The sequence below is a fragment of the Lonchura striata genome, chromosome 21, assembly GCF_050655825.1.
Source record: "Lonchura striata isolate lonStrDom1 chromosome 21, ASM5065582v1, whole genome shotgun sequence".
Lineage (NCBI taxonomy): Eukaryota > Metazoa > Chordata > Aves > Passeriformes > Estrildidae > Lonchura > Lonchura striata.
In genome coordinates, this window is record NC_140723.1 from 4,067,499 (window position 1) to 4,091,268 (window position 23,770).

Sequence of the window (23,770 nt, forward strand, 5' to 3'; positions counted from 1 at the left end):
CTTCATGCCAAGTGACAGCTCCAGCACCAGCTTCTCCCTGGCTTTGACAGATGAGGGGACAGTCTCCCACAGGTGGAACTTGGTTAAAGCTGCCCAACACAAGGCGTTCATTTTAAAAAATGGAGGCTCTCAGCCTGTTATTTCCTCCCCATCCCCAGCTCGGCAGCAGCCAAGCTCAGCACACACAGCTGCAGGGATCAGGCAGGTCAGCAGCAACAGCAAAGGGGCAGAGGTGAAAATACCTTGGAGTTGTGTTTTATTTTTCCCCTCTCAGAAAACAGCACAGGGAAAAAATTGTGCCTAAGATAGGGAGAGGTAGAGGGGGCAGAGAGCCTGTGTGGTACCTGCAGAAAGAGAACATCACCATGGCCACAACAGAAACAAGCTTCCTTGGGGCCACGACAGCAAGAGGCAGTGCAGGATGGAATCACCTGTCTTTAAACCAGCAGCTCATCACAGCACTGCCCATAGCACAAGCACTTCACTGTGATACCTCATCCAGCAGATCTGTTTACAGCTCCCTGGGCAAGGGGGGGACATCCCCAGTTGTGCTGGGTGAGCAGCTTCTCCCCAGCCCCAACAAGGGAAGTGGGGGGCTGAGGAACCATCACTGCTCACCCTTTCTTCCCAGCAGCCTGTCTACATTTAGGCAGGAAAAGGGCCAGCACACAAGATGTCTGCTCCTGGCCTCATGTCCAGCACTGCCTGGGGACGGGACAGTGGGAAGCAGAGCCCATGTGGCACAACATCAGTGAGCAGGGCCAGACAGCCTTCTCAACCCAGCAGCACACCTCCAGTGCAGCCTCAGGCCTGACCCTTGGGACACAAATCCTCACGGTTGTTCTCCCAAGAGCCCTTCCATGTGCCACGTCCTCGAGGCCCCTGGACCATCTCCCTTGCACACAGGTAGAATAGTGCAGCCAACACCAGCACCCACAGAAACCTCCAAGCCCTGCCCCAGCCATGTCCCAGCAGGGTGGTTTGTATCTCCCTCCTTGGAACATGAGCCCTAGATGCTGTGGTGGTGCAGCTCATGCCAGCCAGATTTACTGCTGTCCCCAGGTGCTGAGCTGTGGTATGGGCAGGAAGACCTCGACACGTGGGGTCAGACAGTACCACTGCACACACCAGTGTACCCACGAGAGCCGAGCTGCTCCTGTGGGGCAGGTGCCTGCAGCACTGCCAGGAGGCACAGAGGCCCCTTCTCCCCCCTGCTGCTCCCCAGAGGCCACTGGCAGGGGACATTGCCACTCCTGAGCAGCCAAGCTGGAAAAGATACACCAGGGGCAAGAGGGTGACCTCCCCAGGCTGGGAGAGCACTTGCTCAGTGAGGAAAAACCCCAATAATGACCCTCCTTTCAACCCACAGAGACCCAAGAGGTGCTTGCCAGCAGCACTCTGAGCTGCTGCCTCTGCACCACAGCTGAGGAGCCTCAGCTCAGTGTGAGAAAATGCAGTTACCTCCTTCTTCCTCCTCTTGATTTTGGCAGCCTTGCCATCTTTCAGCTTCTTGGATTTCTTCTTTTTCTGTACCACAACTTGGTCTTCTGCAAAAAACTCATCCAATGCTTCCAGCACCCCATCATCTTCTTCTGAGGACAAAAGGGACAGCTCACATGGACAGATGGCACAGGACACCATGCTCACCATGACAGAGGAGCACACCTGCGCAGCAGCTTCAGGCCACAAGACACAAAGCTCTGTGGCCTCTCCTGCAGACCCTCACACTGGCAGCTGCCCCACTGGTGCCCCTCAAGGGTCTTGCTCAGCAGCACCAGCCTCAGCTCTTCCCATGCCCAGATCCTCCTGCCACTCACACCCAGCACGGAGGTGTGGGCAGCCCACAGTGCGCTCTCAGAGATGGCCATGGGGACATCCCATGTGCTGCTGCTCCTGCTGACCTGGGCCTGCAGACACTGGGGGAGCACTTGGCTCTCACCTTTCCGACCCCCAGGCAGGGCTCACAAAAACACAGGCAGTGGAGGAGGAAGGAAGGGTTCATGAGGAAAATGGATGCCACAGGTGCCAGGTTGCTCCGGGCTGCTCACACCAGCTCAGACCCTGGGCAGAGGTACTGAAGCTACTGCACACCTCCCCTTCCGACCATTATCTCCCCAAACCCAGTGCATCCCAGCTAGTTTCCACACGGCTTCAGGCCTGTATCTTTATTTTTGATTTATGAGCTCACATAGCAACACCACTTTGGGGCGGTCAGGACATATTGCCCTCTCGACTTCTGAGTGGCCCTGTACAGGCTGTCCACAGAAGCTCTGGATGCTCCATCCCTGGAAGTGTTGAAGACCAGGTTGGACGGGGCTTGGAGCATCCTTCTCTAGTGGAAGGTGTCCCTGCCCATGGCAGGGGGTGGAACTGGGTCTTTAAGATCCCTCCCAACCCAAACCATCCTGTGATTCCATGATTCACTGATTCATGCTGTGCTGGTTTAGGTCTGACAGGGTGGGCACCGCTGCACCAAGCCCATCCCGAGAAACCAGCCGGCCCTCAGGCACGGCCCGAGGGGGAACCGGCTCCTGAGGAGGAGCGGGCACGGACCGGAGCGCGGACAGCGGGGACCGCCCGCGGCACGGCCGGACCGCGGGGAGCGATGCCCCCGCCCCGCCCGTGCCCCACCGCCCGCCGCCACCGCCGCCTACCCGACACGTCCTCCTCGTTGTCCGCGTCGTCCAGCAGGTCCCGGGCGGCCGCCGGGCCCCGCATGGCGGGCGGGGCAGCGCCCGCCCCGGGCCGAGCGCCGGGGCCGAGCCGGGCGCGGCCGCTCCGCGCCAAGATGGCGAGAGCCGGCCCCGCCCCGGCCCCGCCCCGAGCCTGGCCACGCCCCCGCGCCGGGCCACGCCCCCGGCCACGCCCCCCGCGAGCCGCTCCCCGAAAACCCCCAAATCCCCCCAAAACCGACCCCCGCAGCCGCCACCCAGCACGGGCTATGAACAACTCTGCCGCTGTTTATTGCAGAAAAGTGAAACTGTACAAAATGGCCGTCAGCGGCGGCGGGGCTCAATCCTCTTCCTCCTCCTCCTCCTCATCCTGGTTGATCTGGAAGTAGCGTAGCTCGTAGCTCTCCTTGCTGTTGGCCACCACACGCAGCCAGTCCCGCAGGTTGTTCTTCTTCAGGTACTTCTTGGTCAGGTACTTGAGGTACCTGTGGGAGAGGCATGGCTGACAGCAGTGCCCCTCTGGCCCCTGCCAGCCCCCCAGGTGGCATTTTGCCTAATAAATCTTTATTCCCCTGGACTCCCACCTCCAGCAGGAACAACACATCCCACCAACCATCTCCTAGCCAAGCTCCTTCCAGGAAACACTGCAATCAGGGGAATGGTACCACAGTGCCATGACACAGATCCTCTGGGATGATCATTCTTGCCCCAACAAGGCTGCGACCCCAGTGCCTTGTGCCCACCCCAGAGGGAATCTCCACAGGGATGGTGGATACCCGCTGCTGGGATGTGCCAGGTGAGGCAGCAACGTGGACCAACAGCGTGGACCAACAGCGTTGGGAGAAAGGCAGGTGCTCACAGGGCAGGGCACGCCCACCACCCACACAGCTCTGCTTTTCCTAGCCAGCTCCTGAGCCACCTCTGCCACGGCACAACCCCAGTTTGCCGCTGCCAGCCCAAGGACAGGCAGCCAGGAGAAGTGGGCAGAGCACCACGGGACGAGGGGAACAATCGGGGACGCCATGGCACAAACACACTTTGCCGATGTCAGCCCAAGGAGGACCAAAGCCCCAGAAGACAAAGGAAACAACCTGAGAGACCTTGTCTGCAGATATCCCTAAATTCTCCACTCAGCATCTTCTGGCTGCAGTCCCCCTCACTGCCCAGCCTAGCAGCCTTCCCAGCTGGAATATCCAACACATTCCTATCTCATCTATCACCTGGGAAGAGCAGCCACTCAGCGAGCGCCAGGTAGCAGAAATTCCAGCACAGCTCCTGCACTGAGACAACTCTTCCCTGCCAGCCGCTCCTGCCCACAGTGCACACCGGTCATCCCCTGCCAAGGCCCATCTGCAGCCACACTGACCACGGGCCCAGCTCTGGCCAGCCCCACCTCACCTCTTGGAGAAGGGCACCTCTGATGTGACCGTGATCTTGCTCTTGCTCCTCTCGATGGTCACCACGCCCCCGCCCAGGTTTCCCGCTTTGCCGTTCACCTTGATCCGTTCCTGCAGGAACTGCTCCTGCAGGAGGAACAGAGCCGTGAGCGGGGCCACAACTCCAGCCAGGCACAGCCCCCACAGGCTGACTGCTCCCTGGTGCTCTGGAGCTGGGGAACAAACACCAGTGTCCCCACAGCTCGGGAGAGCCCCTTCCTCAGGCCAGGCTAATCCACCCCACCAAAGCCACATCTGGGTGAGGGGCTCAGGCCTGGACAGATCGGACTGGCATGGGGGGCATGTTCCTGCCCTCCAGGGGGACAGCCAGGACAGGGGGCTCAGGCTCTTCTGAGCTGCCCTCAGCCCCAGGCTGGCCAAGGCGCATGCTGGCGTGCAGTTTGGATGGGCACAGGTTCATGACCCCAAACTGCAGCATCCACGGCCATGGCACAGCCCCGCCACGACACCACGACACAAACTCACCCAGCAGACATTGATACAAAGTGTCCCGCACCCAACCTCGTCCCCAGCCTCAGCACCCCCTCTTCCTCCACCCATGGGATGGCCTCAGGAAAGCAAGGCAGATCCGAAGCACAGCCAGGGACGTTCGGGGCCGCTGGGAGCGGAGCATCACCCTGGGAAGGCCCCCGAGGGCGGCGGAGCCATCACGGCTCCCGGAGAGGCCCCGAACTCACAAAGTTGGCGGCGTCCATGATGCCATCCTCGACGGGGTGCGTGCAGTCCAGCGTGAACTTCAGAACCTGCTTCTTTTTCTTGCCACCTTTCACCGCGGGCTTCTTCTGCTGCAGGGGGAAAGAGAGCGAGGGTGAGCGAGAGAGAAAGGGAGGGGGAGCGCCGTGAGGGACGGCGGGGAGGGGCCGGGCCGAGCTCCGGGCCGGCGGAGAGTGGAAGGGCCCCGGCACGGATGGAGCCCGGGAACAGCGCGGCGGGAACGGGGCTCGCCCGCCGCTCGCCGCCGCCATCCGGATGGGCGGCGGGCGGCGCGCGGGGACCCGGGAAGGCGCGGGCCGGGCCCGGCGCCACGCGGAGAACGGCGGGCGGGGGCCGGCGGCGGGGCTGGGGCTGGGACGGGCGGCGGGGGCTCGGGGCGGGGCGGGGGTGTCGCGGCGGCGGCGGGCGCGGGCTCGGGGCGGCGGCGGCCGAAGCCGGCCCCGCGCTCACTCACCGCGGGCGCCATGGCGGCTCCCGCGAGGCAGAAAGGGAGCGCGCCCCGCGCGCCTGCGCACAACCGCGCTCGGGCCGGCCCAGCCGCGCGCCGACCGCGTCGATCGCTTCCGGTCGCATCCGCGCAGGGAGGCAGCCTGCGAGCGGACAGTGATGCCTGGCGGGGCGGGGCGAGCGCGGGGGCCGGGGTGTGGGCGGGGGTCTGCGGGGGGGCGTGGTCTGCGGGGCGCGAGCGTCCGGGCTGGCAGCGGGGGCGGGGCCTCCGGAGCGCGGGAACGGCGCGTGCGGCGCGCGTGCGCTGATCCGCACCCCGGGAGCGTCACCGCGCACCGAGAGACCCCCGCACCCCGGGAGCGTCACCGCGCAACGAGAGACCCCCGCACCCCGGGAACCTCACCGTGCACCGAGAGACCCCCGCACCCCGGGAGCGTCACCGGACACCGAGAGACCCCCGCACCCCGGGAGCGTCACCGCGCACCGAGAGACCCCCGCACCCCGGGAGCAGCACCGCGCACCGAGAGACCCCCGCACCCCGGGAGCGTCACCGCGCACCGAGAGACCCCCGCACCCCGGGAGCAGCACCGCGCACCGAGAGACCCCCGCACTCCGGGAGCATCACCGGACACGGAGTGACCCCCGCAGCCCGGGAGCATCACCGGACACGGAGTGACCCAGCACCGTGGGGCGCCTCGGTGCTTACTGGGTGACCCCCGCAGCTCCTGCGCCTATCACCAGGCCATGCAGATGCCCATGTCCCCGCAGCCTGGGTGGATACGCAGTCCCGTGTCGGTCCCCGCCGCAGGGCCCCGAGGAGCGCACGGGGCTATTTTTGGGCCGTGGCGTGGCAGTGCCAGGGGGCCCCACGTCACAGGGTCCTGCCGCCTCGGCATCGCTCTCATTCCTGCCGGCACACGGTGAGCAGCAGCACAGCTCGGCTCGGATCCCCCGACTTACAGACAGGCAGAGGTAAAGCCTTCACCTGGCCAGGACACACCTGTGCCCAGAACGGGGACTCTCAGCATGTGGGGCACCTGGCTGCCTTCACTGCCAGGCTGCTATTGTAGGGCACATCCGTGGGTAGGGGACACCCCATTCCAGGGAATGCTTCCTCCGGGGGGACACCCTGTCCTAGAGGAACACCCACCCCTGTCCTGCAGGAGGCTGCAGATGATGCTTCTTTGGAGGACATAGCCCATCCCAGGGGATGCTCCTGCTCTGGGGGACACACACCATGGGGACACTTCGCTGTGGGGACCATCCAACCCAGCGCTGCAGCCCCCAGCCTGTGATACCAGGGGAAGGGGTGCCCTGGGGCAGCCTCGTGCCATGCAGCTCATAACCTAAAAATAGTCAGCAGCTCACTGGCCGTGGGACAGGATTCGTCCTTTCTGTAGCAGCCATAGTGCTCTCACAAACTGGTGCCACATGGGGTCCCCAGGCACAGGGCTTGGCTCTCAACTCCACAGATGGCAGGTGGCATTTTCTCCCCTCTGGGGAGCTGCTCGGAGCTGGAGAAGGCCAACTGCCACCCGCTGGTGTGCCTGCTCTGCCACGAGCCCTACCAGCACCCCTGCCTGCTCGACTGCTACCACAACTTCTGTGCCAGCTGCCTGCGAGGCCGTGCCAGCGATGGTCGCCTGCGTTGCCCACTCTGCGGGTAAGGGACAGCCCTGCCCAGGACACACCAGGACTGGGGCACAGCACAGGGCTGGCAGCTCAGCACAGCACTGCTCCCTGCATCCCCAAAGCTGCCCTGCTGACCTGGTTGGGTGTTCCTATCCTTGTGCCCATCTCGTCCCCGCAGGCACCCCTCAGTGGTGAGGGGAGGCACGGGGCTGCCCCCCGTGGACCGGCTCCTGCAGTTCCTGGTGGACAGTTCAGCTGACAGCGAGGAGGACGTGCAGTGTGCCAACTGTGACCGGTGCTGCACCAAGGCGGTGAGGGCAGCGGGGTGGACTGGCAGGCTGGGTTAGGGGACACCTACCAGGACATGCTGGCCACCAGCTCTGTCCCCTCACACAGGAGCTGGACACCATGTACTTCTGCAACACCTGTGGGCAGCCCCTCTGTGCTCCATGCCGCGAGGAGACCCACCGTGCCAGGATGTTCGCCCGGCACGAGATCGTCTCCCTCTCCAAGCGCACCAAAGACATCCACAAGAAGTGCCGTGAGTGCCACACCAGGCTGCCCCGCCCCGCGCCATCCTATGCTTCACTTCACCGTGCCAGGCAATGTCACATTCCTGTCCCCTGCAGCACTGCATGAGGAGCCCTACATCATGTTCTCCACGGAGAAGAAGTCCATGCTCTGTATCAACTGCTTCAGGGACATGCAGGGGTGAGTAGCCCCAGCCCCACGCTCACTGCGTGCCCTATCCTGTGCTTCCCCCTGATGTCTGTGCCTGCAGGGAGAGCCGGGCACACTGCATCGACATTGAGACGGCGTACATGCAGGGCTGCCAGCGGCTGGACCAGGCGGTGATGGTGGGCAGGGCTGGGAGTGTGGAGGTGGGGAGGGGGTGCAGTGCTGTCCCCTGCACTGCAGCCACCCTGTGGGGAATACTGGACCCATCCTTTCCAACACCACCCTGCCACCCCGGGCAGGCTGTGAAGGAACTGCAGACCTCCACGCGCGAGGCCATTGTCCTGCTCAAGGCCATGATCGAGGAGGTTCGCAACAGTGCCAGTGAGGAGGAGGCGGCCATCAACTCCCTCTTCAGCCGCATGCAGGTGTGAGGCAGTCACCTGCACATCCAGCCCTGTGCCGCAGGACAGAGCCAGGGCAGTGGGAAGGGGCTGGGGTGGCTGCAGGACACAGGGTGGCTGTGCCATTTGCAGGAGCAGCTCTCCGAGAGGAAAAAGACACTCCTGAAAGCTGTGCAGAGGTGAGGGACCATGGTCTGAGCCCTGTCTGAGGGCTGTCCCTCTTCCCAAGGTGTTTTGGGATGCGTGGGGCTGGATGGCTCCCTCAGGTCTTGCAAAGGCTGTGCCATGCCCTGCTCTGTTGCAGCCAGCACGAGGAAAAGGAGAAGGCATTCAAGGAGCAGCTCGCCCACCTTGCCTCCCTGCTGCCCACCCTGCAGGTAGGGCCTCACACCAGGCAGGGACATCCTGACACCAAAGCCAGGCAGTGACAGACCCCCTCCACACACACAGGTCCACCTGGTGACCTGCTCAGCCTTTCTGAGCTCTGCCAACAAAGCCGAATTCCTGGACTTGGGCTATGTGAGTGTTGCCAGCACTGCAGGGGTGGTTGGAGCGTCCTGCAGCACTGCTGAGCTCACGGGCAAGGTGCTGGGGGCACCCCTCACCATGCTTCATCACTGCCTTTCAGCAACTGATGGAGAGGCTGCAGAGGATCGTCAAGCTGCCACACCGCCTGCGGCCGGCCCAGACCAGCAAGGTAGAGCCCTGCCTGCAGTGCCTGTGGGCAGTGCCAGCTGCCAGCTCTGCCCCAGCCCAGCCACACTCTCTTCTCTTGCCCCCCAGATCAACAGCGAGTACCGGGCAGAGTTCGCCCGCTGCCTGGAGCCCCTCCTGATGCTCAGCCCCCGCCGCTCCGTCGTGGGCAGCGCTGGTGGCATTGGTCCTGGCATCACTGGCACGAACATGTGAGGTGCCAGGATTGCACCCAAGGCACATGTGCTATTATGTCCCCTGCCACGTGCCACACTGCACGGTCCTCTCAGCATCTCACCATGCCAGCCTTGCCCGTGCTGCTGCCCTTGAGCCTGTCACCTCAGCAGGGGTACCAGGACAGCACAGGCACAGCTGCACTGATGAACAACAGGCTTCAAGTGACACTTCTGGGAAGTAGGGTGGATGGCAGAGGGGTGGGCATCAGCAGGGCTGGCAGCTGGGGGCCTGGTTAAGCCTCACTCTGTTCCCCAGCCCGGCCCCTGCCACGCTCCCTAGAGGGCTCTGCCCCCTCTCCATGGGTGCTCCACCTGGGCCAGCTCCTGCTCGCCCACATGCCCATGGTGCCGTAGCCTCTTTGCCCGCCACTATTTTTATCAGAATTTCAGAGAAGTGCTCAGCCATTCTTCACCAGGGATATATTTAGGCCTGTTGATGTCACAGCAGCACAGGGCCTGCCAGGCCCTCCCAGACAGAGAGGACAAACGGGCACTGCCGCCCCATGGGGACCGCTCCTCGCCCCCAGCCAGGCTTGGCACTGCAGGGTGGCTGAGCTCCTGGGGGCTGCTGGCCCCAGCACGGGCAGGGGGAGCACGGCGCTGCACGGTAGGACCAATGGTGGTGGTGGTGGTTAGCACGGGGAGACCATGGGATGGGGGGAATCACAGGGGCAGTAGTGCCTGCCAAGGGGCCAGGAGATACCAGCGGTGAGAGCGAGCTGTATCCACCCTTTAGAAACTGGAGGCTAGCAGGCTGAGCTTCTGGCTTCTCACTGCCACAGCTGGTTCCAAAACTGCTGGAATCTGGAGAGCAGCCCACAGAAATATTTCTGGGGCAACATAAGGCACCTCTGACTGAACCCCTGTGCTCCGGTGAGGGAAGGGACATGTGGGACCGGTGTGTCCCACTGGAGATGACCAGGGGGCGGTGGGATTGAGCTGGCAGCATGGTCCCTGGCACCTCAGCCTCTCTGCTGCTCACCTGCAGCACATCACTGTCACCTTTCCATGCAGGCTCACTGGTGGCCAATGCTCCAAGACCCTCATGGTGCCCAGCTGCCCCCCTACGAGTGACAAAATGTCCACCGGCCCCATGGTGAAGAAGCCAACGATGCACCGGTACATCAGCACCAAGGTGCTGCTGGCTGAGGGGCGTGAGACCCCCTTTGCTGAGCACTGCCGCAACTACGAGAACACCTACCGGGTAGGGAGCATGGGCCCAGGCAGGATGGGACAGGACAGGACGGGCCAGGTTGGTGCTGCTCATGTGGCTGTGCCCCTTGATTCCTGCAGATGCTGCAGACGGAGATCCAGGGCCTGAAGGACCAGGTGCAGGAGCTGCACCGAGACCTCACCAAGCACCATTCGCTCATCAAGTCAGAGATCATGAGCGAGATCCTGCAGAAGTCGCTGCAGATGGACGTGCAGATCGCAGCTCACTACTCCGCCGTGGAGATGATGCGCAGCGTCTTTGAGGAGGTACAGCTGGCACATCCTGGCAGAGCAGGGCCCCTCCGTGCCGCAGACTGCCCAGCTCCCTCTCTTCCTTCCAGGTATGGGAGGAGACCTACCAGCGGGTAGCAAATGAGCAGGAGATCTATGAAGGTACTGGTGACCCCACACTCCCTCCCCGTGCCCCCTGTGCCCATGCTGTAGGGGTGGCAGTGTCCCAGCCCTCTCCTCTCACCCCAGCCCAGCTCCATGACTTGCTGCAGCTGCGGCAGGAGAACAGCTGCCTGAGCACCATCACCAAGCAGATTGCGCCCTACGTCCGCTCCATTGCCAAAGTGAAGGAGCGGCTGGAGCCCAGGTGAGGGGTGCAGGGACTTTCAGGGCCAGGGGGGACATAGCTCATGGCTCACACCCATCCTGCTACAGGCTGCAGGAGCCCCAGGAGCCCAGAGAAGAGCAGGCCCAGATGCTGCTCAAGATCTGTGACAACAATGAAGTGGTGCCAAGGTAGGTGACAGCAAGCACCTGAGTGCCAAGTTCCTTCCATGCCCTTTCCCAGACAGTGACCTTGTCAAGGTGTCTTCCCTTCCCCAGGGATGCCTCACCTGGCAGCAACAAGGGGGCTTCAGCCAGCCTCGGGGAGGGCTTAATACCCAGGGACACCCCTGGAGACCCCTCCCCAAAAAACAAAGACTGCTGCAGGGGCCAGCAGAAGAGCGGAGCAGAGACTGCTACCCCAGAAGAGCCGGTACTGTAGAGCTCAGTGCTGGGCACGTGGCAGAGACGCTGGGCAGAACCATGCCCCAGTCACTGACCAGCTCCTCTTGCCCAGTGCCACAAGCCAGGGCTGGGAGCAGCCTGGGCAGCCATGTCTGCAGCACATACAAAGGCCTCAGGTGGACTTGCTTCTGAAAAACTCTCTTTGTGCTCGTTCTTGCATGTGTCAGAGTGAAATAAAAGGGTGCAGTTGTCCATGTCTGCGTGGTTCTGCAGTGCTGACTAAAGGGATCTGCTGGCCCAAGAGTATCCAGCTCCTACAACCACAACATCGGCAAATTATGGGGAAAAATAACTGCTGGTGCAGGGCAGGGCCAGGGGTACACAGAGCATTCTGTGAAGTTCTGGGCAGCTACACACCAACATGGGCCAGGTGGCAGGAACAGCTGCTCTAGAGGTTCCCTGCACACGTGGGAACTAAGAACTCACCAATCACTGTGGCACAGAGGGCAGGGTTCATAGTTTACTCTAGCTTTTCCCTGAAACTTCACATGCCTTCCCCACACCCGGTAAGCTGCTGTCTCCTCACAGACCTTCTGTGGATTTGGGAAAAGAAAAGGTTAAGAGAAGCTGGTCTCAAAAGCAAGAGACACTGAAGGTTTTGCTCAGGGTGAAGTTTATCCCTTTCTTTCGGTGCCAAAGCGTCCTGCTTAGACAGAGCCTGCACAACTGGAACCAGCACTTGCAAAATTAGGATCAAGGTTCATTTACTATGAAGAACAATCTGGAAATGAGGCTTTGTTTCTGTTGTCAAGCAGCACATCAAACCCAAGTAACAATTACTTGTTCCAAAGTTCCTTTGATCAAGGGCACAGTAGAAATATTACTGCCTACAAAAAAAATTGCTTACAGATTAACCCGCTCGAGGCACCACTGCCTGCAACCAGTGCTTTCCTGAGACAGGAACAGCCCAAGTGGGAGCCTCCGAGTGTTCAGCACAGATCAGCACTCCAACTGGTGAGTTTTCATCTCTGTTCTTTTCTTCCAAGCCAAAACCCTGCTCAGCAAAGGTCAAGTCAGCAGCAAGGGCATCAGATGCTCTGTGGTCAAGCAAACCCAGTGGAGGATGGACTCTGCATCAGTTCAGCAAGGAGAAATGGGGGGTCAGAGTTAGGTTCAGCCCCATCCCTGTGGTTGCACAACCCCACAAATCACTGAGTCACAATTGTGCCTCAACACAGTGCTGGTGTGTTCTGAGTGAGAACCCACCAGGAATTATGAAGGATTCTAGCACCTCAAAAGACCTTCAAGTAACCAGACAGAAGCTGACAATGTTTTCTCTTTTTCTTTTTTTTTCTTTTTAATATAAAAAAAGAAAACCTAAACCCAAACCCAAGCTATTGTCACCAAGTGCCCTTTCCTGAGCCGTACCGCAGCACCTTCCCCATGGAACACCACAAGCTCCAAGCATGAACTGACAAGCAACTCATTTCCATTCCAGCAAGGAAGAATAATGTAGAACTCAAGAAAACAGTGAACCTCTTTGGTATATAACAACAAAGTTATACCACACAGCTCAGTGGGAACCATTTCCAAATGGTTACTATAAAAGAGCATTAGCTAGCCCAACTCTTCTCCTCATTGGAGATTTCCCTAAAAGCATCTCCTACTTGCCCTAACATCACAGCTTTTGCCCAAAAGAGCAGGGGAGGACCTCAGAGACTAAAGCCCTTAGCAAGCCTGGCAGCTGTGGCTCTTTCACAACCCAAAATCCTGGGATCTCTGCAAGACAGAGGCAGCCTGGCAGGATAGGAAGCAGCGCGATTTGGAAGCAGGAAGAAGGAACAGAGGTGGCAGCAGGTGGCAGCGGCTGGAGCAGTGAGACTGCATCCACAGCAGCATCCAAGGGACGAGGAGAGGACCCAGAGGTGCTCAGATCCAGTGGCACAAGGGGAGCAGCAGAAGCCTCCCTGCAGACCCCAAGGCCTGGAGAGAATTGAGTGGTGCCATGCTGCCGGCACTCTGGTGCTTCAAGGGCAGGCAGAGCTGGAGGCTGCTCCCTCGGCCACCCCAGTGCCAGCTCAAGGAGTTTGGCCCGAGGAGATTAAAGTCGTGTCACCAGGCTCACGAGGTCAGAAAGCTTTAAAATCGAATTATGCAACAGGAACAATCTGCTGCCTAGCACCTTCCCCACCCAGGGCCAGGAGGGCAGTGCTGTTTTCTGGTAGAATCAGTTCCAGAGGCGTTCCAAGACAATTCAGCTGCTGCAGGCAGGATTCATTCTCTTTAGCATTGCTACAGGCTGTTATCTGGAAGATCCCTGAATGTGCAAGGAAGGACTGATCTCAAGGAGGAGGAACGAGCTTCTGATCTGCGAGTGACCCAGCAGGCTGCCCAACGCTGCAGCCCTCCACCAGCTCCTCCTGGGTAGCCAGGAAATACCAGCAGGCACCTCCCGATGCCGGCGCCACACAGGCACTGGGTGCAGCAGGAGCTGGGCATCTGCTCAGCCAGCCTGGTTTTTGCCCATGTTACAGTTCCAATTTGACTCCTTTAATAAAAGGGAGACCCGATGGCACCTTCCTTTTGTACTCCAGGTACTCTTCTCCAAAGAAGTGAATGAGTGTGATCTCCTCCTCCTCGATCCGCTCCCGGAAGAAGCGCCAGGACGCCAGTGCATAGCCCACCACGCAGATGGGATTGCAGAGCAACACCTGGAACAGATGCTGCTGGTGAGCATCCCCTCAAGAACACAAGGCCCCACAACTCATCCCCCTCCAGTAGCATTGACAAAGAGAAAGAAAATACCCCAACACTCCCTGGGAAACTTTGCAAGCACTAGTTCCTCCCCAGAATAAAAGAAGCAGTGCACAGTCAGCACTGGCTTCACTGTCCCAGCTCTCAAAAGCTCCATGTGCCACCCTTATGGACTCTCTCCAGAGAAACACAAGCCAATGCCAGCACCCAGCCAGCCACAGGAGCACACAGCTACAGCAGCACTGAGCTAAGGCTCGGCCACAGCTGGCCAGAGCTGACCGTCTAGTCAGGGAGTTTCCTTGCCCTCAAGCACAGGACTGGTGTTTGGCAGGAGCCAGGCTGAGTCTCACCACTTAGGGAAGGCATTTTGATCACAGGGACACAGAAAACTCTGGATACCAGCTTTAGACCAGCAGCAAATCACACCTCAAGCCTCCAAGGGGATTGTGGTTCAAAACCTTGGCTCCACCACGTCTCCTTACTGCACAGAGAAAATTAAAGGAACAAGATCTTCCCAAAGATCACTTGGGGCAGAGTACTCAGGGATTCCTGACTTCCTGTATGCCAGTGGGAGGCAGCAGAATCCATGCCCAGCACCAGGTGCTGTCTGCACCCCATCACAGCACGGGCAGCATTGAGAGCAAAGAGTGGGGTCGTGACACAAATGAATCTGAGCACGCTGGATACAGTACCTGTGTTCCAATACTCCAGTAAAACCATCCCACGTAGGATGGGTGCCGGAACCACCCGTACACCCCACTTGTCACCAAAGTGTGGGTGTCAGATTTCTCGTTCTGAACGATGTGGTTGAAGTTGGAGCCGGCTGTAAGCATGGCTGCCTTCCTCAGGCAGTCCCCGAAGATCACCATCAGCAGCCCCACAGTGCTCAGCCAGGTGATCTGCTTCAGCTCTGCATGGACAGGGAGGGGTACAACAGGTTTGCACAGGTCTCCAGGGATGCAGGGGGCTGCTCAGTGAGTGGGCTTTGCCTGCCCTCTCAAAGTAAAATGCGTGACAGCAGCAAGCATGCGCTGCCATCCTGCACCAAACAGATAAAACCAGCAACCCCTGCTTGTTGTTAACATGGATTAGTCCGTGGGGCCCAGCTGTAGAGGCTGAGCAAAGCCAACACAAAGCATAGCCAAGGACACACTCAGGCTGCTAGAAAATAAAGGGGAATAGTTTCCCTCTCCCATTAATAAACATATGAGCACTGCCAGTTTGCCCCAGACTGGGCAATCAGCAACACATTTTGATGACTTGATATTATTCCTGTCAAAAGGCAATGCCCAGGTGTATCTGACACATCATTCTTGCACCACCAAGGCAGGAAAGGACTGAAGATCCCCTGGCCTGGCATGTCAGAGTCAGGGGGGACTCCTCCCTGCCCTCCTGAGATCCAACCCGAGAGGCTTTGAGCACTGAGGGATTATGGCTCTGGCAAAGATTATGGCTCTGCTGCAGGATTGTCACGGGGCAGCAAGCTGCGGGTCACCTGCACTTTGCTGCCAGACAGATGAACCCCAGGCAAGCCACGTGCAGTTAGGCAAGAGTCAGGGAGGGAGAGCGTGGCCGACCTGGGAAGAAGAGCTTCTCCAGCGTGAACTCCACCCAGGAGGACAGGGCAGCCAGGTTGTACTCGAAGCTGTGGTTGAGTAGGAAGGAGTCCAGCGAGAGGCTGCGAGGGTTGTTGATGGCTGTCACCAGATACTCCGAGTAGTGAAAGAGGGAGAGGGAGCACATATACCTGCGGTGGGAGGGAGGGCAGGTTTAGTAGGGCCGGGGGCACCGCGCCCGCCCGGCTGCCGTGCCCGGCCCTTACCATCCGAAGTGGCGCCAGGCGGAGCGGCCGGCGCTCAGCAGCAGCCCGCAGCCGAAGGCGAAGCCCAAGAAACAGGCCCGGACGGCGATCTGCAAGCACAGGGAGGGGAGAACGCGCTGCCGCCGCCGCTCCCCGGGCCCGGAGCATCCCTACCGGCGCACCCCGGGACCGCGACCGAACCCTCCACAGCCGCACTCCACCCCGCCGCCCGCCGGGGCCACCCCCGTACCTTGTAGAGCGGCCGCGGATAGATGAGCAGCAGCGCCGCGTTGACGCCCGCCACGTGCAGGGCGAGAGCCAGGCGGCCGCGCAGGCCGGGAGCGGCCAGCAGGGAGGGGGACGAGCCGAGCAGCAGCGGCAGGGCCGCCACCGAGGCGCCGAGCAGGAAGGAGCAAAGGCTGGCGCGGCCCTCCCGGCCCAGCCGCCCCCGCCGCGCCGCCGCCGCCGCCATCATGGCGGCCCCGCCCCGCCCGCGTCGCCCGGGAAACGGCCTGGCCGCTCTCGCGAGAGCCCCGCCCCGCGCAGCCGCGGAGCGGCGCGGCTCTCGCGAGAGTTGCGCTGCGGGACGCGGCCGGTGCTGCGGGACGCGGCCGGTGCTGCGGGACGCTCTGCCGGGGCCGGTTTGGGTTCGGTCCCGGAGCCGTCGGGGCTGGGGACCTGTTCCATCATCCCGCCCCACCGCCCGCCCGCACCGCCACTCCAATCCCTAAGCCACATCGCCCAGCGCCAGGCGCTGATGCTGCTGAACGCCTCCAGGCATGGTGACTCCATCCCCCTCCTGCTGCTGCCCTGAGCACCCGAACGGGGAAAATATTTGGTGGTACCTGTTCTGGATTTCCAGTCTGTCAGCCTAAAGGCATTACCGCCTGTCCTCGCACTGCAGGCACAGCAGAAGAGACAGTCCCCACCTCACTACAACCTCCTGCCTGGTAGTTTATTGTTTAATATCCCAAACCGGGAACCCATTCAGCAGGAACTGCCCTGTGGGTCCCGTTACAAAAGCCACACTTCCTCAAAAACAAGGCCGGGAGCGCCTGGCGCCACTTGGGGAGCACGGGCGGATCTGGGGGGAGGGAGGAAAAGCACAATTGTTTGAAATAAAACTGTCAGCCTTTCATTCCAGTCAATGAAACAGATTTTATTTATGCCACAGGATTCCTTAAATAACTTAGATATGCACAGAGAACTACCTAGAGATGTCACAGACATTCAGTGCGGCCCCGGCGCGGCACAGCACGGACGAAAGCTTTGGTGTGCATGGTAGGACAAACCAGCGAGTCGAACACAGCAGCACAAAGACTCGCGGCCTCACGCGCCCCTCAAGCCACCACACGCCTCCATCCTGGCTCTGGCACAGGCGGGAGCGTCGCCAACGGGATCAAACAGCAACAATGGCTCTGGGAGGCAAATGGTGAGTGCCTGGGAAGACTCCTGGGGGCTTTCAGGGAGCTGCAGCCACCTGAAGCACGAGGTCTGCAGTGCTGAGCCCAGCAGCAGCAAAGCGGTGGAGCCGGCAGCAGGCTGGGGCGGGTGGAGGCATGGGGCTGGCGCGGGCCGGACACAAAACGAACGGGAACAACCTGTATGTTTGGTGGGCGCTGGTGGCAAGGGTGCCAGGCAGGTCACTGCTGGGCAGCCTGCTGCATCTGCGCCTGCCGCTTGGCTTTGGTCTGCAGGTACCTGCCCTTCCCTTCCTCGAAGCGACGCTTCTCGTCCTCTGTCTCTGTCTGAGGTCACAGAAAGAGTGTAGAGCTGCAGCATCAGTGTGCTGCGAGTGTGTGCGGGAGGGAAACACCTCCCCTCACAGAAGTGTGAGGGAAAAGCTGCCCTCTGTCAAACACACAACATGACAGCCAGTGCCCTGCATTAAGCAGGAGACCAGTGCCAAATCCAATATTAAGCAACACCCCCCAGTCAGGAGCAGTACGTCAGCAAAGCCCTGCCAGCATTAGGGGAGATAATATAGGGAGGAAGATGGAATGGGGACATCACGGGGAGCAGCAATTAGGGACGTGGAGGCCTCTGTTGCCACTCAGGGTCCCCTAGGGCAGGGCCTGCATGCAGCCTGTCCTCAGCAATGAGAAAGAAGAAAATCCTCAACCTTCACACTAGCAATTTAAAAAATAAATAAAAACAAAAACAAAACAAATGCAAAACAAAAGCAACATAAATAAAAACAAAAACAACATCAAAACAAAACAAAAACAATCAATTTCAAACTAAAACAAAAACATGACAAATCAGAACAACAAAAACATCAAACCAAAACCAAAACAAAACCAAACATACCAATTTCAAAACAAAACAATGTCAAATCAAAACAAAAACAAAACACCCCAAAACAAAAACAAAACAAGCAAAAACCCCCTGAAGCCTGTCCTAGAAGTCTCATTCATGCTCATATTTTTCTGCTGAGTAACTCAAGGGAAGAGGATTCTTGGGCTGGGCTCTGCCCCAGGAGGAGCAGAAGAGGTGATGGCCCTGCTGGGTCCAATTGAGAGAGAAAAGCTCTTACCAGCAGCTGTGGGACAGGCAGGGGCTTCCCCTCCTTGCTCAGGGACACATAGGTGAAGAAGGCGCTGACGGCACGGTACCGCTCCCGAGGCTCATCCACAAAGGGGTCAGCATCCACAAAGACCTCTATTTCCATGGATTTATTGCTTGTGAATGTCATACGTCCTGAGACAGTGATGACGCAGCCTGTGAAACAGAGAGGAGCCAGTGAAGGGAGCAAGGGGCCCTGCATGTTTTATGCTTAAGCTGTGTCTTAAGCGGAGCAGGGACTAATCAAACATGGACTAATTTTCTCTGCCAGCATGTCCTGAAAGCACATCCAAGGGAGCCAGGGTGTGGCAACAGAGGAGATCACAGTGACTGCCACTACCCTTGGTACCTTTTTTGATCTTCTCATGGAAGTTGATGGCATCCACCGAGGCAGTGACAATGTTGGTTTTGCAGTGGCGGGCAGCCACAATCCCAGCAACTTCATCCATGAGCTTCATAGTGACACCTGTGAGGGGAAGCAAGAGGGTCCTGTCTCAAGGAAGTCAGTGGGATTTCAGGAAAACCACACCAAGGTCAGTAAGGCCTTAGCATGGCCAAAGCTATGCAGGGGAGCTGGACCAGAGACAAGTCCCAACTTCAGGAAAATCCAGTACAATGGCTCCTGTCAATACCAGGGCAACCTGCTCACAGACATGTGATTAAGGTCAGCTCTGTCTCTCCCAAATTTCTCTGAGCAAACCTCACCTTTGTAAGGTGAGATCAGTCCCACCAACCTTGAAACTGCTCTGAGCAATATTTGTTTTGTTTAAGGCTTAGGTGTGTGTTGTCCCAACCCTCAGCAAACACACCTCTCCCAGGGCTTACACTACACGTGCCAGCTAAGAGAAAGTTACTTCAGGTAATTGCAGTCACACGCTGCGTGTTTGTACTACAGGATTTGCAATCTCAGAGGCAATGACAAAACTGTAGGATTTACAGTTTCAGTACATGAGTTTTTAGGGCACAGAAAAAGACGAAGCTTTTGTCTCAGCTAAAGCAACTCTGACCCTGGCAGTCAATGCAAAGGGGCCTGTGTGCCTCCACAGGCAGAGCCCACCAAAAACAGAGTCACCACACTTTGCTCCAGGGAAAAGCCATGCAAACCTGCAACCAGGTGCTGTGCAGGGCAGTGCTCACTCACCTCCATGCACAAAGCCCAGCAGTGTGCAGTCTGACGGGCCCACCAGATGGATCAGGCTGGACTGGCTGTAGCCAACAGTGTGTGGCTCTGGTTAGAGAGCAAAGCAAGGTGAGAGCTACTCAGCTGGCACTCATACACCATACACCACTGTCTTAAGTTGTCCAAAGGAAGAAGACATGGGGCTGGCTTGTGCAAAGCTGAACTATGTTGAAAGCAGTGGTTAAATCAGGCTGGAGAAGTTCTAAGAGCATAGACTGTTCACCACCTGACGGGCTGCTGCCTCCCTCTAATCTCCACCCATCCACTTTATTCTAGCTCAGCTTTTTTCTTTCTTTTCAAGCTTTCAAAGAGCATGAAAGCAAACAGGAGTGAACTGGGTTACACGGCTGTCTGCTTCCGCCCTCAGCTGAACCACCCAGACCCTGCTGCAGAGAGCCCCTGTTTTCCCCTTGGTGAGAAGACCTTCACCCCCATGCCCCCAGCCCTGGCACATCCTGGTGACCCCTGTCCCACCACAACCTCCAGGTGACAGAAGTCACACCCTCAAACTCTCAGCAGAGGAAATCCTCTCTCAGAAGTGGCTGTGTTTTCTATCTAATGAGAGATGTTAAAGAAGCTTAGAGAAAGGAAAAGCAGCCCAGTCCCACGCAGGGTGACCACCCATGGAGCAGTGCCCACTGAACCTTACCTTTTGTCTGCCTGTCTGTGAGCAGGGAGGACAGAGAAGAAAAAAGCGTTTGAGCAATTTTCATTCCCCATCACCTCCCCCAACATCCCTCATGTGCCACCTCTCCACTTCTGCCGGAAGACCACAGCTAGGCCTAGAGGCCACCCTTGCCCAGCACTTGCATTTATGCCTTGCTGAGCAAAATCAGCTCTAGCTGCACACAAGCACACAAGGAGTGATATAGGAACAGGGTTTTGGAGAGGGGATCTCATCCATGGGTATCCACATTCAGGGTACCACAGGTATCCACTCAGCTCCCCCTCCACTCACACACTGCTACTCCAAAATCCCATCCCCATCCCTGGTGTGGTGTTTCAGAATGCACACTTGCAGCTACAGGGCCCTGGGGATGGCCAGAGTTGCCCTGGAGACCAGTTTGGTCTCCCAGTACTGCTGGGACATTTGCACTGGCTCCACACTGCCTGTGTTACCTGGGTTGATGACAGGTAAAATCACGTCACCATTTCTCTGCTTCGTTTCCAGACGATCCAGCTTTTGCTCCTCATAACGCTTCTTCCCCTCATCCTCCTGCTCCTTTCTCGCATACTGGAATAGAAGGCTGGTAAGAAGGGGATTGGCAAAACCACTGGCACAGCTGGGAGTGCAGCAGGGCCAGGTTAGTGTCATTCCAGAGGGAGGACGAGTTCCAGTTCAGGGGGACCCAAGTGAGCTGTCCTACCTGGATGGGGGGAACCTCAAGGACCTTATTCACGTTCTTCAGGGACAGCGGCACATACCACAGTGTCGCCTTATTCGTCACCTTCTTTGCCCCTGAGAGGAGAAGGGGCAACAGGTGATGGTGCCAAGGCCAGCAGCGCTGCACCTGCCACCGGTCTGGGGTTGGGCACACACTGGCAATGCCACTGGCATTGTGGCCCCTTGCCCTGCTGGCTCCTACCAGGTTTTAGCTCTTAGCGGATGTGACAATGCGCTTTTGGGAAGGTGTCCCAGCAAGCAGAACTGGTTGTCACAGCAACAGCAGCAAAAGGGACTTTTTCAGGCCAAAGGCAGCCACAGGCAGCAAATCAGGCAGAAAGAGCTACAAACAGATTTTGCTGTTTTTCACTACAATGGAGCCATAAATCCCAGGGAGCCTGCTTGGCCTGCCTCCCCAGCACCAGCCCTCCCTCCACTCCCAGCTCTGTCAATAAACACACTAGATCTCCTCTCTGCCACATGCTGCCAGTGATGGAACAGAGGATGGGGTCACTGCTGCAAGCTCTTGGCTTAACACTGTTACTCCTGGTGTCCTGGGACACAGCCACCAGCAGCCACCCACCTGTTAAAATGTTTTCAGACATGACGTTGACCTGAACCTCCACAGAGTGCCGGGAGGTGTAGGTGATCTCAGCACTGACGTTGGCCACCTCGCCGATGCACATGGGCGAGAGGAAGTCCGTCCGCTCCACCCGTGCCAGTGCAGCCACACAGGGCTCCTGGGGATGGTGAGACAGCCAACACAGTGATCACAGCCACACCACGCGGGACCACAGCTGGCAGCTCCCTGAGACCAGCCAAACATGCCAGGCATGTGTGGCTCGGATACTGCAACCGCCACCTTATCAGCCACTGGCCGCGCTTCCTTCCCCATCTGTAACCAACACCAGGGTTGCCCCAACTTGCCTTTCTCGGGAGTTAAATCATTAACAGCAATAATGAGTAATAATGGTTCTGCTGGTAAACCACAATTTCAGCAGAATGCTTCTAGCTACTGGGACCCTGCCCCAGCTCCAGAGACGCCAGTGGTTTCCATTCAAGAGCAAACATGTCCAGTGTAAGAATCCTGCTGCCCTGAGACACAGCAGGGAGTGAAAGGTCACCATGCCAGAGGCTGGCAGGCACACCGGCACCTACTCACCCCGGCCTGGGAATTGCAGTGGCGGGTGCTGATGATGGCTCCTGCCTCCTCGATCATCTTCAGGATGGTTCCCCCGTGGACATTCCCCGCGATGTTGGCATCGTCTGGGCGCATAATCCTACCGAAGGAGGCAGATGAGAGCTCACAACCCCTGACGCGCCCCCAGCCCAGCCCCGGTGTGGCTGCTCGGAGGCAGCATATCGCCCACCGGCTGAGCTGCCGGGCCATCGCTGCTCGCATGCGGTTTCCTGTGAGCGGCGAAGGAAACACCTCCAAATTAACTGCTGGGAGCGGAAGGAAGCAGGACGCCTCTGCCAGGGCAGCCGGCGTCTCACCAGGGCCGCACCCCGCCGGGCCCCGGTGCGGCACAGACCGAGCCGGCCACGTGCCGGTGCTCCACGCGGCTTCCTGGCAGCAGCCGCGCTTTCTGCCAACGGCGAATAACGGCCCGGGGGGCACTGAGGCAGCGGCTGAACGCTGGCCCGGACAGGAGCTGCTGTTTCAGGGCGGCGGTGCCCGGGAGCCGTGGGGACACCGGCGGGAGAACCGCGCCCGGGAGAACACGGCAGCCCTGCTCGCTCCCAGCCCCCGCAGCACGGAGCACGGGCGCGGCGCTGCTGCGCTCTGCCCGCGGCCGGTGTCACTGACAGCATGACTAAACCGGGCGGTGCCGCCGATGTCGGCAGCAGGGCGGGCAGTATCTCGGTTGCAGACCGGCACCCGCCCGCGGCCCCCAGCACGCCCGCCTCCCTACCCAGCCCTGTCCGAGCCCTCGGCCGCGGCGGGGCCGTACCTGGACACCTGGATGGCGGCCGGGCTAGGGCCCGCGGCCCCCGGCTCCGACATGGCGGCACCGGTGCCCCGCCCGCAGCGGCGCTGCGGCACCGCCGCGCTTGGCCGCGCCCCGCCGCGCCCCGGGCACGCCCCGCTGGCCGCGCCATTGGCGGACAGCGCGCGGGGAGGAGCGCCGGCACCGCGGGCAGCCGGGGCGCCGGGCGGCTCCGGGGCTGCCCGCGGAGTCGTGTGTCCCCACCGGGACTGGGGTCTCCCCGCCGCGCCCAGGAGTGCCCTGTCAGCTCCGGGACTCGTGCGGAGCCAGGGGCTTCGGGTCGGCAGGGGCAGCACCGCCCCCCACCACCCGCGTTCCCGGCGCCGTCGGCTCTCTCCGGTTGTAACAGTTCCCGTGGGCGCCCCGGGGTTTTGGGTCGGGTGGTGGCGGCAGTCCCAGGCAGGCAGTGACAGCTCGCAGTGGAGCGCACGCAGGGTCCGGAGGGCGTTCAGGATCCCGCCCGGGGGACGCGGAGTGCCGGGAGCCGCGGCACTCACGGCCTCGCCGACCGCGATCTCTCGGTTCTCGGTAGTGCGAGCGCGGCAGCGCGTCTCCGGGAGGGACCGGAGAGCCTGCGGGCGGACGGAGCCGCCCGTGGGCGCGGCGGGCCGGAAATGCTGGAGCTCTCACTTTGCACAGCTCGGCGGAGCAGGGCGGGAGAGCCGGGCAGGGAGGGCGGGGGACAGGCAGCGAAGGAGGCGGGCAGGGCGGCCTTGCCTTGTCCTCGGTGCTGATCGAGAAGCACCTCCGCTGTCCGCGGTCCTGACGGAGGGTCTCCCCACCCGTGTCCTCCCACGCCGCCCGCTGCCCAGCCAGCGATTCATAAAACTACTTTTCTGAGTGGCGGCCGGGACAAGGACCGGTGCAAGACCAGGTGGATACCAAAGCGGACCGTGACCGGTTGTCGGCACCCCGCGGCCGGCTGAGGCGGGGCAGCCGCCCGCCCAGCGCCCCCCGTTCTGCCTGCGCTGCTAGGGCCGGCAGCGCACGTCG

At 60.0% G+C, this 23,770-nt stretch overlaps 5 protein-coding genes across 15 annotated transcripts in view; 1 reads left to right on the forward strand and 4 right to left on the reverse strand.

Annotated features, from left to right (window-relative positions):
- CHD5 (chromodomain helicase DNA binding protein 5) overlaps window positions 1-2,811 on the reverse strand; it is a 32,623-nt gene extending 29,812 nt beyond the window's left edge. For 4 of the 5 annotated variants that reach the window (XM_021534258.4, XM_085558836.1, XM_021534257.3 and 1 more), the window contains exons 1-2: window positions 2,655-2,811; window positions 1,462-1,592 (exon numbers count right to left, since the gene is read on the reverse strand). In XM_021534258.4, the coding sequence (XP_021389933.2) occupies window positions 1,462-1,592; window positions 2,655-2,718 (195 nt within the window). In that variant the 5' untranslated portion in view covers window positions 2,719-2,811. The remainder of the gene's footprint in view (window positions 1-1,461; window positions 1,593-2,654) is intronic. The other variant, XM_085558835.1, reaches the window with a different exon arrangement.
- Window positions 2,812-2,940: 129 nt separating this feature from the next.
- RPL22 (ribosomal protein L22) lies at window positions 2,941-5,354 on the reverse strand. Its single transcript, XM_021534291.4, has 4 exons — window positions 5,298-5,354; window positions 4,807-4,914; window positions 4,071-4,195; window positions 2,941-3,157 (listed from the first exon to the last, which is right to left on the reverse strand). The coding sequence occupies exons 1-4, from the start codon at window positions 5,307-5,309 to the stop codon at window positions 3,013-3,015; spliced, it is 390 nt and encodes a 129-aa protein (XP_021389966.1). The 5' UTR covers window positions 5,310-5,354; the 3' UTR covers window positions 2,941-3,012.
- Window positions 5,355-5,512: 158 nt separating this feature from the next.
- Window positions 5,513-11,356, forward strand: RNF207 (ring finger protein 207). 3 transcript variants are annotated; one of them, XM_021534289.4, is made up of 18 exons: window positions 5,513-6,262; window positions 6,763-6,953; window positions 7,101-7,233; window positions 7,319-7,463; window positions 7,552-7,633; window positions 7,704-7,779; window positions 7,900-8,025; window positions 8,134-8,180; window positions 8,306-8,378; window positions 8,452-8,520; window positions 8,630-8,698; window positions 8,785-8,906; window positions 9,945-10,134; window positions 10,224-10,409; window positions 10,484-10,535; window positions 10,623-10,740; window positions 10,809-10,889; window positions 10,977-11,356. In XM_021534289.4, exons 2-18 carry the CDS (start codon window positions 6,763-6,765, stop codon window positions 11,137-11,139), a joined length of 1,923 nt encoding a protein of 640 aa, XP_021389964.1. In that variant the 5' UTR covers window positions 5,513-6,262; the 3' UTR covers window positions 11,140-11,356. The 3 variants fall into 3 exon arrangements, with proteins under 3 accessions (XP_021389964.1, XP_085414969.1, XP_085414970.1); XM_085558843.1 differs by having other exon boundaries at window positions 5,536-6,262; window positions 10,484-10,740; XM_085558844.1 differs by lacking the exons at window positions 8,785-8,906; window positions 9,945-10,134 and having other exon boundaries at window positions 5,536-6,262; window positions 10,484-10,740.
- Window positions 11,357-12,433: 1,077 nt separating this feature from the next.
- Window positions 12,434-16,155, reverse strand: ICMT (isoprenylcysteine carboxyl methyltransferase). Its single transcript, XM_021534288.3, has 5 exons — window positions 15,908-16,155; window positions 15,679-15,767; window positions 15,434-15,603; window positions 14,549-14,766; window positions 12,434-13,813 (listed from the first exon to the last, which is right to left on the reverse strand). Exons 1-5 carry the CDS (start codon window positions 16,130-16,132, stop codon window positions 13,631-13,633), a joined length of 885 nt encoding a protein of 294 aa, XP_021389963.1. The 5' UTR covers window positions 16,133-16,155; the 3' UTR covers window positions 12,434-13,630.
- A 640-nt stretch (window positions 16,156-16,795) lies between these two features.
- On the reverse strand, window positions 16,796-22,817 carry ACOT7 (acyl-CoA thioesterase 7). Of its 5 annotated transcripts, none has more exons than XM_021534252.3 (10): window positions 22,742-22,817; window positions 21,949-22,066; window positions 21,370-21,526; window positions 20,770-20,861; window positions 20,522-20,636; window positions 20,052-20,066; window positions 19,364-19,450; window positions 18,572-18,688; window positions 18,194-18,378; window positions 16,796-17,405 (listed from the first exon to the last, which is right to left on the reverse strand). In XM_021534252.3, exons 1-10 carry the CDS (start codon window positions 22,792-22,794, stop codon window positions 17,301-17,303), a joined length of 1,044 nt encoding a protein of 347 aa, XP_021389927.1. In that variant the 5' UTR covers window positions 22,795-22,817; the 3' UTR covers window positions 16,796-17,300. The 5 variants fall into 5 exon arrangements, with proteins under 5 accessions (XP_021389927.1, XP_085414980.1, XP_077644271.1 ...); XM_085558854.1 differs by lacking the exon at window positions 22,742-22,817 and adding an exon at window positions 22,157-22,286; XM_077788145.2 differs by lacking the exon at window positions 20,052-20,066.
- Window positions 22,818-23,770: the final 953 nt, after the last annotated feature.